Source organism: Harpia harpyja, chromosome Z, assembly GCF_026419915.1.
Source record: "Harpia harpyja isolate bHarHar1 chromosome Z, bHarHar1 primary haplotype, whole genome shotgun sequence".
Lineage (NCBI taxonomy): Eukaryota > Metazoa > Chordata > Aves > Accipitriformes > Accipitridae > Harpia > Harpia harpyja.
In genome coordinates, this window is record NC_068969.1 from 90,184,515 (window position 1) to 90,200,692 (window position 16,178).

The 16,178-nt window shown below is 42.9% G+C and overlaps 1 protein-coding gene across 1 annotated transcript in view; it reads left to right on the forward strand.

Annotated features, from left to right (window-relative positions):
* PDE8B (phosphodiesterase 8B) overlaps window positions 1–16,178 on the forward strand; it is a 79,056-nt gene that overhangs the window by 60,759 nt on the left and 2,119 nt on the right. Inside the window, exons 12-21 of the mRNA XM_052775844.1 lie at window positions 2,684–2,761; window positions 3,667–3,743; window positions 4,981–5,145; window positions 5,951–5,996; window positions 6,436–6,571; window positions 8,238–8,436; window positions 9,398–9,615; window positions 10,627–10,762; window positions 13,780–13,947; window positions 15,534–15,663. Of these exons, the coding sequence (XP_052631804.1) occupies window positions 2,684–2,761; window positions 3,667–3,743; window positions 4,981–5,145; window positions 5,951–5,996; window positions 6,436–6,571; window positions 8,238–8,436; window positions 9,398–9,615; window positions 10,627–10,762; window positions 13,780–13,947; window positions 15,534–15,663 (1,353 nt within the window). The remainder of the gene's footprint in view (window positions 1–2,683; window positions 2,762–3,666; window positions 3,744–4,980; window positions 5,146–5,950; window positions 5,997–6,435; window positions 6,572–8,237; window positions 8,437–9,397; window positions 9,616–10,626; window positions 10,763–13,779; window positions 13,948–15,533; window positions 15,664–16,178) is intronic.

The window sequence follows — 16,178 nt, forward strand, 5'->3', positions numbered from 1 at the left end:
ATTGGATTTGTAGCCATCATTAATAATTCAATCTCCTGTGCAGAGCTCCCGCCGAGCATTCAGAGTTAAGGTGCATTGCTCTTCGTTGTATTAAAACACCATGTCTGATCCTGAAGCTGGTGTACCTTGGCACCCCTTTGTGTTTGAAATTAATGTGGAACTGCTCTGATTTTTGCCAGCAGATCTGCCCTAATGTTTTCAAGTTCAGGACCTGTCAGCAGGCCGTTGGTTTGGCCACAGCACAGGGCTAAGACAGTTGTCTGTAGTGTCCAGGCTACAGTTAATCATGTCCTGTCAGGGCTGAGTTGTTGCAGCGTGGCTGCACAACCTTTGCCCTGTGTCTCAGGCAGGTTTGCTTACTTGCACACAGCACGTTCAAGCTCTCAGTAACTTCTGCAGATAGCTTTTGGCTAAAAGTGTGGAGTATAAGGGGATAATCTCTTCTTCCAATGCTGTGTAATGTTTGGAGTAACAATTTTCCCTTAGGAAGGATGCACTAAAGGCCAATTTTAAACTTGTGATTCTAGTGATCTGAGCCAGATGCAGCACTGCTGTCCTATTCTGAGTGAACAGGTTCTTGTGCTCTGTTACCTTCTGGTACCTGAGGCCCTTCCCACTATGAAACACTGGACAACGTTGCTGCACAATGTCAAGCAGCTTCTGATTTTCACATGGGAGGAGTATATAACATACCAAGAGCATGGGAAGTGACTGCTTGACATGCCCTACATTTTCTGCTCTCATTAGCATTACTGCCATCAGAACTGATCCACGGTGTGTTAAACTGCTTGCTTCTCTGACCCTGTAATAAATGCAGTTTTTCTTTCTCACTGTTTCTTTCCTGCAAACAGGAAGGTGAGAACACACATGAATTAAGCTGAAGAACACTTCTTACTAGTTAACACATTGTTACTAGTTCACTAATGTGTTTTACAGATTATGTGGGGCATTTAGGTTTGCTCATTATTGTGACAGATTTCAGCAAGACTGGGAAGCCACATCCCACGAAGCCATGTTGATGACAGTGGTGCAGTGAAAACAGGCAACCTTAGAGTCACATGTATGTGATGTAGGTTCCTTCTCTGCGGTCCATGGTTGTGGTCCAAGAATAAATTCCCAGAGCCATGGGCATATACCAGTATGTGACGAATGTAGAAAAATAATCCATATGTATTGTGCTGTTTGCAGTGGTGTAATTTGTAACAAATCTAGATGGGGAGACATTCCACTCAACAGGTGAAGGAAAATTTTTTATTTAGGCATTTAAATATTTTCAGCTGAAATTGTAGTGTGGCATAGTAGCTTTTAAGCACCTGTAACTCTCTAGGTGGCACTAGCAAAGTTTCCAGCTTGCTAGCTGGTATTTAACACAAGGAGAGTTGCCCTGTCAGCTACTGCCACTCGCAGCTATGTTTATGTGTTAATGTTCGATCCCATTGACATGCCATATGTTAAACTCCTCCAAATGTTAATGCAGGAAAGGGTTTTGAAAGAGGAGTCCTATCAAATAAATAAATAAAATAATTTAACGTGCATCAGTTATGCCCCACTCTTAGGTGTCGACAGAGGAAAATGCTTCCAATTTCTCCAGTCTGGACTACAACAAAATAAGAAGACCCAAGTTGTCTTGTAAAGACAGGCTGTGGTAAAGAAAAGAATTAAGACAGAAACTGTATTTCAGTAATTTTTAAGATGGATATATTTTTAATTCTGGGGAATTGTATATTAACATTTTATTTTTGCTAAGGACAGGCTGCATATATCCTGCCTTGTAACACCGTTATGCAAATTGGTCCTTATGTTGGGAATATCAGTTTTATGATATTTCTGATACTTTCAGATACTCTGGGAATAGGTACTATAGAGACTCTTGCAAGGAGGTTCATAGATGCACGGGTGCTGTTTTTAAACACAAGGCAGAGTGCAGACTGTAATGTTTTGGAGGAAAATGAAACTTTACCAGCTCTTTTTTTTTCTTTTTTTGAGGCTCTTTCCAGGCATTTTATCCAGCTTTTGCATTTGTCTGGATGTGACAATTTCTTTTGCTTTAGCAAATGACAGTTTCAAGAATGACAGCTTGGTGCATGGTTAATTTTCACAACAACTGAATTGATTGTTTATAATCATTCTCAGTGTGTTGGATTCTTCTTAAACACGGGGTACAAAAAATTATTGCAATTAAAAGCAAAAGCTGTCTGAGTCTGAATTGTGCTTGGACTGGAAGAGTGTAGACTGAGATGGGATTTTTCTCACTTGGCTAAACTTCTAGGCAGTTAAACTCAGGCTTGTTCAGTGGTTGGTGGAGAGCAAAAGGGACTTGCAGGAGGGGTTCAACCTGCCTGCCTGAGACATCTCTCTTAAAGCACGATCTTTAGATCTGTCTTAGAGAAAGACAGCCTGAAAGACTGCTGCTTTTAGGGAGCTAAAGTTAGGTGAAGCAAGTCTTCTGTTTCATAAGGCATCTTGACTTCCTTGCAAAACAGCTTTCCAGGTGACTTTAGACAAGTTGCTGTAAATTGATAGACACCAAGTACCTTGTTCTGATGTGCACAGATTACAATATTTCCCCTACTTATGTGATATTGTTAAGATCATTTAATTAAATGTCCAGAATTTTACATGGAGGCAAGTCTGTAGAGGTCTTACTTGATGCATTTTAAAGGCTTTTGGTTTGTATTTACAGAATCCCATTCCTTCAAATGCAAGAATAGACGGAAAGACTCAATTGATGTTAAGTCAATAACATCTCAAAGTAGTGATGGTAAGAAAGTAAATTGTCAAGAATGATGTTGTAAATAAAGAACAGACTTGCCTTAGGCAATAAAAATGGAGAATGAAAGAGGAACCAGACAGATTCACAGCTGATTAAATTCCAGTTTTTTACAACTGCTATAAAATTTCTTTATTCTGATTTGCAAAACAGTGCCTCAGCATCACTATACAATGCATAGCAGCATGCGGTGCCTTCACAGAGAGGAGGAGTGGCTGTGCCATGGGATGGGGGCAGCCTGCTAAAGAGTGCATGGTGAAGGGTTAGTTCCACCTCTCTTGGAAAGCTGCAGCTTGTGCTCCTGAACCAGTATTTTGGTTTCATTAGTATGGGACATGAAGGGATCTACTGCTGCTGGTTACTTGAGAGCAGTACTTCTGCTCCTGATCCCATTTATGACTGCTTGCTGGGGCTGGGATGGTAGTGGCAGAGATTTCTTTCTGCCCCAGTATGTAGTGAAAGAAGCACAGCTTATGGAGATGAGGAACAGGTTCCATTAGAGCAGATGCATCACTGAGACAAGGGACACACACACATACATACTCTCACAGGAGGAGCCGTGTCTGACAGAGATCCATCACAAACAAAGGGACAGTGGCAGGTACTGGGCATGAAGCATAATATAGCTTAAGTATAGCTCCACTTCAGTATAGCTGAAGTGAAGGATGGACAGAAAAACTGACAGCAGAAGTGAGGGGTGGCTGCAAAGGAGGTAGTGAACAGTGCAAGAAATGAAGCAGTAAAACAAGAACTTGCAGGAGGGGAGACACAGGAGAAATAGGAGATGAGGCTGGATTCTGTCATGCTGTTTCCCAGTGACAGCATTCTGCACTCTTTAAATGCTGTCATTTGATTTCCGCTCTGTGGCATGTAAACAGTGCTATCTGTAATGGCAGCTCCAGGTTTACAGACCCGACGGTACTCTTCCATGGCAAGGATCCACTCGATGACAATAGAAGCTCCTATCACAAAGGTGAGTTCTGAGTACCACCTTTTCCACAAACTCAGAGTTTGGAGTTGCTCTCATAGGGAAGTATGTAGTTTGTGGCAGGACAGCCAGGGGTTTCCTGCACCTTGTATTTAACAGAATAATTTAAATAATTTATTTTTTTTTTCTTACCACTTACTGCATCTCATTGTGTCATCCTAAATCCTAGTCATAAGGAAGAATATTAAAAGGGGGAAAGGATGTCCTTGCCAGATGCACTGCTTGTGGCAGGAAGGGGACCCTGCTCTGTTGAGCCATGCATTTGTAGGAGGACATGTTCTTCCCATCTCACCTTTGCTTTTACCATTGATATTTGTAAGATAGCATGCAGAGAAGGGAGCACCTGCCCCATATTCTGTCCCCCCACTTGCCTGCAGTCTTTTCTTCACTATCCGTGTTATATACTCTGCTCTTACAAACCAGCTGCACAATCACTTGTCTTGCAAACTAGGGTGCCTGCCATCTCCCACCCTCAAACCATTTTTTCCTCTCTCCCCATCTTCTCTCTTCCTATCATTAAGGTCTTCACTTCCTAGCACCACCATGCCTGTTAGAGCAGCTGACTCCTTCCCTTTTCCTTCTCCCCAAGCACACCCGCAGAGAGGCCTGTAGTGCCCCTGCTTCTGGTTGCTGGAGAAGACAGCACTGGGGCTTTCTCCCTCTCAGTCCTGGCAGTGCCAGGAGCAGTCCTTAGTATTGCTGCATTCCCAGATTGCAGCTGAGGCACAAGGTGGGAGGCAAAGAAGAGCCATACTCTTCTCCTTTAACCATGGCCCACCTGTTTCTGCTCTCTGCCGTTCATTTTCACATTGAGAAAACTAAGGCTTTGCAACAAATATCAGGATATCTGAGTCACATCCAGGAGTTTGTTCATTTCTTTTTTTCCCTCTAGGGACTGAATGATTGCTTCTGAGCAGCCTGGCTATGCTGAAGGACTGGGACATGGCTAGTTTTTGGTCTACCCACCTGCAACTATTTCAGATATTTCAGACCCTTCTGCTTTCACTTCCCAGGAGTTTGCCAGTTATAAATAGCAGATGGATACCAGGGAATCTGAGCACAAATTTACATTTTCAGAGTTGCACTTCAAGGGTTGGGGGGAATTACATGGCATTTGCTAAATGGGAAGTAGCATAATCAAGCCAAGAATAAAGATTTTGTAATAAGAAAAGACAAAAGTGCCATTCACTCTTCCTCACCTGTCTCCTTAATCTGCTTTCAGGTTATTAACATCATTAATGCTGCCCAGGAAAACAGCCCCATCACAGTAGCAGAAGCCTTGGACAGAGTTCTGGAAATCCTGCGGACAACAGAACTTTACTCCCCTCAGCTAGGTACCAAAGATGAAGATCCTCACACAAATGATCTTGTTGGAGGTCTTATGACTGTGAGTAAAATTAGCAAAGATGAAACTACTGTTACCAATGTCCTACATCACAGTTCAGGGCCCTGCTGTGCTAAAATTTCACAAGCAATGGGAAGGGGACTCGTAATTCATGACCATTTCACTTAAGTATTTTCACCTCTCTACCAACAGCAGGCACCAAGATGTAGTAAGATATGGCCACATCTCAGTACATTGGGTGCATTAATCCTCATATATAAGTGAAGATGGTTGCCACTAGAAACTATATCATCCAATCTGATTTGTCTCAAGGAGATACTTTATAGAAACCCTAGAATCTTAGATGGGATTAGAGGGATTGTTCTACAGATGGTCCAGTGTAAGAGCGAAGTTACTTTAATCAGGTTCTGACTTTGGTCCTGTAACAGCAGAAACACTGTCTTCCAGAGACAGACCACTTAGATTTCATCATGGATTACCTCATTTTTTAACACACACTGACCTAATCCTTGTCAAAATAATATTAAAAAAGAAAGAATAATAAAAGATAGTGGTTAATTTGAATTATGAAATCCTGCAGCTGCCAATGAAAGGGTCAAGAAGGGGAATACACTTTATAGTTAATAACATCCTTTCTGGAGATCTCATACTAGTTGTTGGATTCCTTGGATCCTTTCATGTCTGTTTTGAAAGACCTTAAAACAAGGATGGTGCTTATAATGCTACAATAGGAGCAGAGCTTTTAGTAGCCAGGAATAGTATCTAATGAGAAAGTGCATGTAGTGTTTTTGCAATTAATGATGCATGGTTACTCTGCCTAAAACTTAGGATAAACTTCCTTTTTCAGGATGGCTTGAGAAGACTGTCAGGAAACGAGTATGTGTTTTCTAAGAGTAAGCCCTCATTTTAAACTTCCCTTTGCATGTGTGACTTCTTTTGTAGATGCTAATGACACAGAGCTCCAAGCTAATTTGCAGTGGGATGTATGTCTTTGGAAATGGTTGTCTAAGTGACTGCAGAGCAAGTGGTAGACTGCCTCCATTTTGGAGTTGAAGCAGGTTCTAATAATTAAAATAATGCATTTCAAAATGTAGAAAAACAGACTAGGAAAATACTAACTTGTCACTCAAAGAAATGTTCACTGGTCTTTTTGGTTTATGTCCAAATCATCTGTAATAATATAAACCATATACATTATAGGCTTTTACAGACTTTTTCATGTAAATAAAAGAGTTGTTTTTCTTGAAAAAGAGTTGTTTTCTAAATGGAGTTCTGCATGTGGGGGGGGAAATAATCCAGGAATGTTGTAACTCCCAAATTCCATTTCAACAGATATGAACCTGAGCCATAGTCACCTTTCAGTGCCAAACACCATCAATGATGTTCCACCCTGTATTGCACAGCTGCTAGATAATGAGGAAAGCTGGGACTTCAATATTTTTGAGTTGGAAGCTGTTACAAATAAAAGGTACTTGACTCCTTTCCCTGGATGCCCGCAGAAAGGTTTTTGAGGAACTGTAACAGAAAGCAGTTTGCTCTGGACAGACTGAAGCAAGACACAGCAAATCTGTGAGAGCTGTCTTTCTTCTTGTGTGTGTGTGTTTGATACCACTTGTCCCATTTAACAAGCCAGGAACACACCATGGTCAAGATGTGTGCACAGACCATGGTGAGCCCTGTACAGACTGTTGTCTTCCCTGACAGCATCTGCAGCCCTCCAGGATTGTCTTCTGTTCAACTTTTACCTTGCTTGACTCCCATCCACTCTGTCCAGGTGACACTGTTTGGCACAGCCTGGTGGTGTTACATGCTGGATGTCCCACAGATGCCTCATTTTCCTGCTCATGTGCAAATGGTCATGCTGGAAAAAGCAAGCCTCTCCCCTCCCTCACCTAACCACCCTATGATTTAGGAAGCTCTGAGGCAACTGTGGCTTTTGGTTATAGGGATAAAAAAACTGGGCTGGAGGATAAACCAGTGATAGGATCAAAAGCCTGAGATTTTAAAGCTAATAATGAAAGAAGATGCCAGTAGTTTTGAGGTCAGGCAGACCACAAAAATAAACATGACATCCACAGAGAAAAGTGATTTTCATTCCAAGATGCAAAGAATTGGAGAGACTACCAGGTTTCTTGTACTCTGTTTGAAGAAAATGGCCATTTGGGGAATTCGTATTTGCCTGATTTTAATTTGCAGGTGTTGGCTTTTGGTTATACCTTTCTTAGCTCAGGAGCCCTGTATATCATCTTGCAGGAGTGAAACATGTGACTGATAGGTTGGACTCTGTCACAGGCAACACAGAGTAAATGACAAGCCAGAGTGGATTTGGATTTAAGAACCAACAAGATTAGATATTTTACTCTATTTACTGTTTCACACACAGGCACATCGCTGTACTCTCCAGCATTACATTCACCAGACTTCAAATTCCCTCTCCAGCCAGGAGACACACAGACACATACACACAGAGTTATCCGCTGCCTGTGTTGAAATATAAGGCAGGGGAGGTGGGGTGGTTACCGATGGCAGGCTCCTGCCTCAGCTCTAGAAAGTGATCCAGCCCTCCTAAAGCTAGAAGAGTTCACATGAAATAACCTGATACAAAGAGCTGCTCTGAGAAGCATTAATACACTTTGCCTATTGCCAACTTCAAATAGTCAGGAAGCAGAAATCTGAACCCCCTGAAGTCACCTGTTTATTTGAAACAGTAAACATTTGACCTTTTTTGTCTTAGGGCTTTTTAGCCTTTGGGATGTGCCCATGTCATGTTCAAAGTCTGCTTTTTGTTGTCGGGAAAAAAGTGTATTTTTTATTGACTGACAGATACAAAAACACAAAAGACCTGAGCTTTTAAGAATTTTTTCTGAAGACACAAGAATTGGTGAAACTCTAGTGGAACTGCACCATTTCTACAAAACATATCAAAATAATGTCTGAAAGGATGGTAGATGTAGTAATTTGTAACCTTGGCCAGGCTTTTGAGAGGTTATAGATGTGCAATACAAAAATGTTTAACATTTCCCCCCACCTTTTATTCTTAAGGTCTTATTGGTTTCTTTGTCAAAACTATTGCTCTTTAGAACATCAGAAGTTCCTATTTTACAATGGTGCTTTTTTCTTTTATTGTTTTTCAGGCCATTAGTGCATTTGGGCTTAAAAGTTTTTGCCCGATTTGGGGTTTCTGAGTTTTTAAACTGTTCGGAAGCAACACTGCGAGCGTGGCTGCAGGTCATTGAAGCCAATTACCACTCCTCCAACTCATACCACAACTCCACGCACGCAGCGGATGTCCTGCATGCTACTGCCTTCTTTCTTGGGAAGGAGAGAGTTAAGGTATAACCATCACCTAGGAGTACTTTGGGCTAGGATTTTGGTGTGTTTACCATTACTTAAGTAATGGTCCTGGCTTCATAAAGTCTCTTTGCCCTTTAAGTCTTCCTGTGATGCCTGCAGGCCCACAGAGTTTCTTTTTACATGAGTAAGGAATTTACATTTTTAAGTAGCAATAATAGGGGGGGGAAACCTGGGTTTTTTCTATCTCTTGGTAACTGGCTTTTTACTTAGTAACAGCTCTTAATAAAGCTTTGCAAAAGCTTTGGAGAGGGAGGTGCTGATCTCTTCTCCCTGGGATCCCCTGTTAGGATGTGTGGGAATGGTTCAAAGCTGCACCAGGGGAGGTTTAGACTGGATGTTGGGAAGCATTTCTTTACGAAGAGGGTGATCAAACACTGGAACAGGCTTCCTGGAGAGGTGGTCGATGCCCCAGGCCTGTCAGTGCTTAAGAGGCATTTGGACAACGCCCTTACGCCTTAATTTCTGGTCAGCCCGGAATTGGTCAGGCAGTTGGACTAGGTGATCATTGTAGGTCCCTTCCGACTGAAATATCCTATCCTATCCTATCCTATCCTATCCTATCCCATCCCATCCCATCCTATCCTATCCTAAAACACACAAGCTGTGTAGGATCAGAATCAGGACAGAGGCATTCGGGCAAGCACACAAAGTGGAATGACACCACTAGAGGATCCATCCACCATTAGAGGATTTAATGCAAAGATATTGCTTAGGTGACAGCATAGTAAAAAGCTTCATTAAGGAAGGAGGGTTTGGGTAAGGGTGGGAGGGGGAGTTTTGGAGTAGGTAACCTGTGGGCTCAGTGAGTGGAAAATGATTCCAAGGAGGTAGGATCACTGCACTGAAGCTTACACTTGCATATTTGTGGGTACCTGGAAATGGTCAGAAATTATTTACTGTAATTTTTGTGCAACATCATAATTTTTCTCTCTTCTTGTAGGGAAGTCTTGACCATTTAGATGAGGTGGCTGCATTAATAGCTGCTACCATTCATGACGTAGACCACCCTGGACGGACCAACTCTTTCCTGTGCAATGCAGGCAGTGAATTAGCTGTCCTTTACAATGATACGGCTGTATTAGAGAGTCATCACACAGCACTGGCATTTCAGCTTACAACTAAAGACAGCAAGTGCAACATTTTCAAGAATATTGATAGGTGTGTCTGCTGAAGAAGGGCAGTGTGCATGTGTGGATTGCTTGTTTGGTGATTTTAGTTCAGGGCAGACTGAGAGCTTACCTTCTAAACCAGAAAATATAATTTAAATAGGCACATTAATATTTAACCTCTTCCAGAATCCTATGTAGACATGATTTTTTAAAAAGGCTTTAATTCCCCCCCCGCCCTCCCCCCATCCTCCAATTTGTATTTTTTGGAAGCTTATAGAGATGCTTGATAATCTTTTATGGATTATATTGGCATGGTCCAGCTGGCAGCCTCACGGCTGCATCTTGACCCACTGCCTTTTCATTGCAGGAGCCTGGAAACAACGGGTTTGGGCCACGTGTTTCCACCCAAGCAGCCAGATGCTGCGTGCTATGTCTGCACGTGGGCCCATGTTTGCTGGCACTGCTGCATTCACATGGCAGAGAAAGGGGTGGTGGTGAAGGAAGCTAAAGCTCTGGGAGAGTTGGAGGCATGCTGCTGCTGGGCATGCACATAGCCTGGGAGTTCCCATTGCATCAGCCTAGCTTTTGCAGGGACAGGGTGGGAGAGAAAGGGATCTGAAAGGGAAAGGGAAAGGACCATTACCAAACAGGTAATGAATTTGTTTAGCCCCCATAACACTGTTGTTTTTTGAAAAACTTGAGATTTGTGTTCCAAGCTAACATACAGTGAGACGGAAATGTGTTGGTGCCATTCCTGGAGAAGTTGTCTTAGTGTTACAGCATTATGAAATTGAATTGTAAATTTATATTGACTTCAGGGGATTGGTTTTCATTAGGTAAAAATAACATTAAAAAGGCGATACAGGAATTCAGAGTGGAGGAATCTTGAGAGGCGTGATCTAGTCCATTCCTCCAACCCTAGACTGTTCTTAACTCTGAATGTGCCAGCTCATGTGGCTGAGCCACCAAGCAGTGTTTTGCAGCACTGTCTGGGCAGGGACGAGGAAAGGGTGGAGCTCTGTCCGGGCGGCTGCTGAGCAGGAACTATTTTTTTTCCTAGAAATCACTACCGGACATTGCGCCAGGCCATTATCGATATGGTTTTGGCAACGGAGATGACGAAGCACTTTGAGCACGTGAACAAATTTGTGAACAGCATTAACAAGCCAATGGCATCTGAGGAGACCAGCTCACATGTAAGTGCTTGCAGGACTTAGGCCTTTAGGCATTTCAGTGAAGTTCTTCTATGACAACTTTAAGTATCATTTTCATTCACATTGTATTAATTTGCACTGTGGTAATGCCCAAAAGACACAATTGGATTTGTGACCTGACACCTCAAAGTGTGAAACAATACTTTTATTTTCTTGTTTTCTATGTCTGCCCTGCCCTTAGCTCATTTAAACACTTCATTTTACAAGCCTTGCCTTCAAAGCCATCTTGTGTTCAGAAAACATGTGGGTGGGTGCTTTTGTACATGCAAATTCTGTGCATGGAGCCAGGTCAGCAGTTGTGCCTACAGTCCTGCCTCCAAACAGTGGGATTTGCCTAAGCCTGGGGTTGTAAGTGAGGAACCTGCCCTGGCAGTTTTGTGTCTATGTAATCTGGAGACTTCAAGCCATGAGGAATAACTCCATTGCTCCCTGAGACGTCTCCACCCCATCCCCATTCCTGATTATACCAAGACATGTCCAGGCCTTTATGCCTATCAGTTATACACCCCAATGCTTCATCACCAGCCAGGGTGTATTCCATAAGATGCCTCCGAGTTTCCCAGCCCAGGCCCCTCTTTGCCTTCTCTTGTTGCCTCTTGAGGCTGAGCGCTCAGTGCCTGACAGGGTTCTCCAGGGCAGTGTTACTCACCTAAGCAAAGATCATCTTACCACAGCTCAGTGAAAACAGTGCTTTATTAGAGACATAGAAAAAAAAAAAAATCAGACCAAACTGAAGGTTAGTGATATTAAAAATAAATAAATGTAGCTTCTGTCTGTTCTCCACAACTGGACTTTTTGCACTGTAGACTGTCCTCGTTGCAGAAACCAGTAAGGACCAGTGGAGTTTACAGCTTCAGTGACAGCTTTATGTCAGTTGAACTGACCTGCTTCTAGGGATCACTGAGCTCTGTTCTCCCAACAGTTTGAGCTGGAAATCACAAATGCTGCTAAACTTCACTGGCTCTGTGGATGCTTTGCACTGTCGTCCCCAGCACTTCCAAGCTCTGGAGGGCTCACTGATTGTGGCACTGGGTCTGAATTAGCCTGATCATCTTCAGTGTCAGAAGTCCCACAGCACAGGGGCATGTGGTTTGGGCACCGCCAGGGGCCCCTATCACTGTTTCTGCACTGTGCTCCCAGCACATCACCTGGGGCTGCGTTTCATGGCTTTCCCCTCCTGGCACGGGCTAAGCCAGGACAGTGGGGATCCCACTTTAGATCAAAGCTCAGAGGAAAGGAAGGTCCACATCAGTGGGTGGCATGGAATTACCCGTTCTCAGGTTTCTCGGCACTTACATGTGGACCAGATAGCAGCTTGCTCCCCCAATTTCTAAAAAAGCCCTCTGAGGCGTCACTGGGAAATGTGGCTTCTCACAGTGCTTCCTTTCTCCCTCTGACAGCTTAAGTGTTTTTCTGAAATGTTTCCTCCATCTCCACCCTTTTAAAATCTCTTTAGTTTTCTGCCATTCCCACGTTGGCCTGTAGCATTTAGATTCACAAGCCTGTCTGAAACCACAGTGTTTCCATCCTCTGAACACGTTTCTGGGAAATCTTCCTTTTATCCCATGAATGCATTTGTTCCAGCACTTCCTAAAGAGCTTTTAAATGCTCTCCATACATTCTACTGCAATCAGCTTTTCTAACCTATAGAAAACGTTTTATTTGACTCACTCTCCTTTATCTTACCAGTTTATAGCAGAGGCTATTTTAAAATGTACAAGAGTTGGAGAGCAATAAAAGTGGAGCACAGAACTACTTCTATTACAGACTCGTTTTTTTCTCCAGTATTAGGTTGTTCTGTTCCTTATTGTTAACGGTGGCTTTTCCTATTTTTGATCTTGAACAGCAGTTAAGGAGCAGGGTTAATCTGGCAGCACTTTGCTGGACTACCCATGCTGAAAAAAAATTAACTGCTAAACATAAAGTTAGAAGATTAATGCCTGAATTGGCAACTGTCACTGCAAAATATCTCCCCCTAAACCACAAAGACATTAATTTAGCCGTGGTGGTAAAAAGTATTTACGTTCAGTTTTTGACTCAAGAGTTGAATTTAGCAGTGAAGGGAGGCCATAATTACACAAATATATTATTTTGAGAATAGCGTTAATGCCATGGTGAGCTGAAGTGAAGGTTTTTATTACTCAGTAAGGAACATAATATACCTATGCCCTTCTAAATTGTTCAAGACCCAGAAGATGATGCCACAGCAGACTTGTAACAACCACTCTGTCCCCTCCACCTGCTCTCCAGAGCAGTCAATAAGCAGTTTGGTATTTTACTGCCTAGCAAGCAGAGACTTTCTGCAGTCAGTCTGCTACTCCTGCATTTTCGTAGTGTTAATCTCATAGATTGAGACTTCATCCTAGCTGGTAACTAAGACCAAAAAGTATTCCAGGCCAAGGGTTCAGAATCCAGCACAAAGGTGGCAGTCTTATTTGCAAACACACTGGAACTGAACAACACAGACCTGCTTTTCTGCCTGTAAAAGGAACAGTTGTGCAAGTCAGTTCACCCCTCTGTGCCTGCCTCAGTTTTCCCATCTAGGAATGAAAACCAAACTCTAGAAACTCCCCTAAATAAAGCAGCTCCCTACCATCACTGGCCCCACATTTAAACACTCAGCAGTGAGTATAGTTTATCAGCTTGCAGTTGGCAGCTGCGTCCCCTGTCCTGGTCCTGTTCCAAGAGGGCAAGGCTGGGACATGGAGAAGGGTAACCCACCCTACCTGATGAAGAGCCTGTGACTCCTTTATTTCACAAACTTTGCTATTAATTCTGAGAATCTTCCACAACTGTCATATGTACTGGGGCTATCATTAGCAAGGCTGCGTTTCTCAGACATCACTTTCTCCTCCAAGTTCCTGGTGCTCTGCATGAAATTGGAAGGCATCAGGCTGGGTGCCCACCTACTGCCTAAGTGCAAGAACTGATAATGATGCCCTCGCTCCTGCTAGCAGGGATGCTGGCCACTGGTTCCTGTAACCAATTCTCTTTTACAGAGCGAAGGCGGCAACTGTGAATGTACAGCCAATGTAAAGAATTTTCCAGATAACCAGACACTGATCAAGCGCATGATGATTAAATGTGCGGATGTAGCAAATCCATGTCGCCCCCTAGAGCTATGTATTGAATGGGCAGGGAGGATTTCAGAGGAGTATTTTGCACAGGTACGTATATTTTTATAATTTGACTATTATGTTATGTGACAAAGTGCACATCAGCTGGTCTGCTGTTCCACACGGGGTCTGCCTGGCATCACAATGGAGTCCAGATGTATGCTTTTTGTCCCCAGCCAGAACTGGCCCGTCGATTTCATGCACAATTCACTCCAGCCAAAGTTAGCTATTTTGCCTACCATGAAGCTTGCAGTACAGAGTGGTGGAAAGGAGGTTTTACACTTTCAGCTTTCTCCATCTGGCCAAAACAAAATTATTTGATTAGCCTTAGTCAATTTAATTTGCTGAAATTCAAGACCGTCACCATTCTAGCTTCTAGTCCCAATACCTTCCCTGAAAAGAGCATGAAGATCGATGCCTGATGAAGCCCTCAACTGAATCATCGGGCTGGCCCTTTCTCTTCTAAGATGGCACCTGAACTATTGTCACGGTAGGCAGATGATGTAGTAGGCCAGTACTGCAGGCATGTGGGCAGTGTAAAGGCTTACCACATGGGATTGCTCCAGACAGAACTGGAAGCTCAACTTCCTTTCTTAATATTCAGCTTTTCTAACACAAATGCACCAGCTTCCTGAAAGTGGAACACTCTTCTAGTTCTTTATTTGAACACCTGCTAGAGTCTTAGCTTTCATTTGCCGCTAATGGTGCAGAAATCAGCAGCTATGACTGGAGAGACAGAAAAATGGGCATGCCTACCATCCAAATTCAGATCATACATGTGATAGTTAGTTACTACTGAAGAAAATTGTAGGTAATGCCTGGGACGTGTGAATTTCATTTTAATGACAGTGAATAAATTTGATCACTTCCTAAGTAAGATCAAGGATCACTTAGGCTGTATCTCCCTAGCAGTCAAGGTATCGTGAGCTAGCTTTAAACTGCCAATCTTAGGCACTAGCCTACTAGCAATGCAAGGTGCTGAGAACTGCTCTGCTCTTCATTCACTTTTTCTGGTAATTTTGGGGACTGCTCTGCTGCCAATTCCAGCATTAGGTGCTGCCTACACTACTCAAAATGTTTTTTTGTAATTAAATTCCAAGACTGTTGAGGTGATTGGCTCCTCCACCATACCGAGTGCAACAAAACCAGCCCTCTTCCAGTCGTGGACACAGAGTCAAAGGGCATACCCTTACTTCTATTCATCTTATAACCCAATACACACAGAGAAAGTAGCGACAGCAACATCCCTCTTACCTGAAGGACAAATGGTTTGAAACAGCCACTAGAGATGTGGAAAAAAGGAGAGCTCAGACTTGTTGTCTGCTAAAGGACTCTTCAACCCCATTTTCCGTTTTTAGCTGGTGCGCCCTAATCACCAGATTAGAGAGTGTTCTGTCTCGCCGGAGTTAAGAGCAATTGCAGCACTACAGTAATAAAGTACTTGTGAAAGGGAAGCGATGTTGATTTCAGCCCCTGTTCCAGATGAAAAAACCACATGAAACTAAGGCAATTTGCCTCTAGGGTTCTAAGGTTTGTCTCAAATCTCCTACTGCAATTCATCTAATCCCCTGGCCTTTGCTACACTAGCATGAAAGCCAGCAAAGCTCTAAGGGCTAACTGGAGTTTTGTTTTCTTAGACTGATGAAGAGAAGAGACAGGGGCTGCCTGTTGTAATGCCAGTATTTGATAGAAACACCTGCAGCATCCCCAAGTCTCAAATTTCCTTCATTGATTATTTTATAACAGATATGTTCGATGCATGGGATGGTAAGTACTTCTGCTTTTTTTCTTCCTTGCTCTAAGGCAGAGGTTTCTACAGAGTAAAACGAATAATCTCAAGCTGGCCTCGAGTCCAATTTTTTTCAGGGGCAGTACCTGTATATAAGCAGTATAGCACAGGATCTAAGCAATGATGCTGCTGAAGCCCATTTCACTGCACACACCACTAGCTTTATGAAAGCTGAGCACTTACCAGACAATCTCTGTAAAGAAGGAAGGAGTAATGGTTTAGAACTAAGCTTTTTTTCATCTAGGTCTTTTTTCCTTTAGCAATGTATTTCTGAGCAGCAGAAACTGAGACCACAGTGGTTGCATGTTAGCATAATTTAATAAGTCACTGTACATTATGAAAGGGACTTACTTGAAAGAGAAACAAATCTGTCCGCTTTTAGCATTAGCTTACAGCTGAAGGAACAGAAGAGTAGGAGAATTTCAGATGAGGTTGGGCTGTTCTTCTGCCCAGTCTGTATACATAGTACAACTCTTTCTCCTGTTCATTTCAG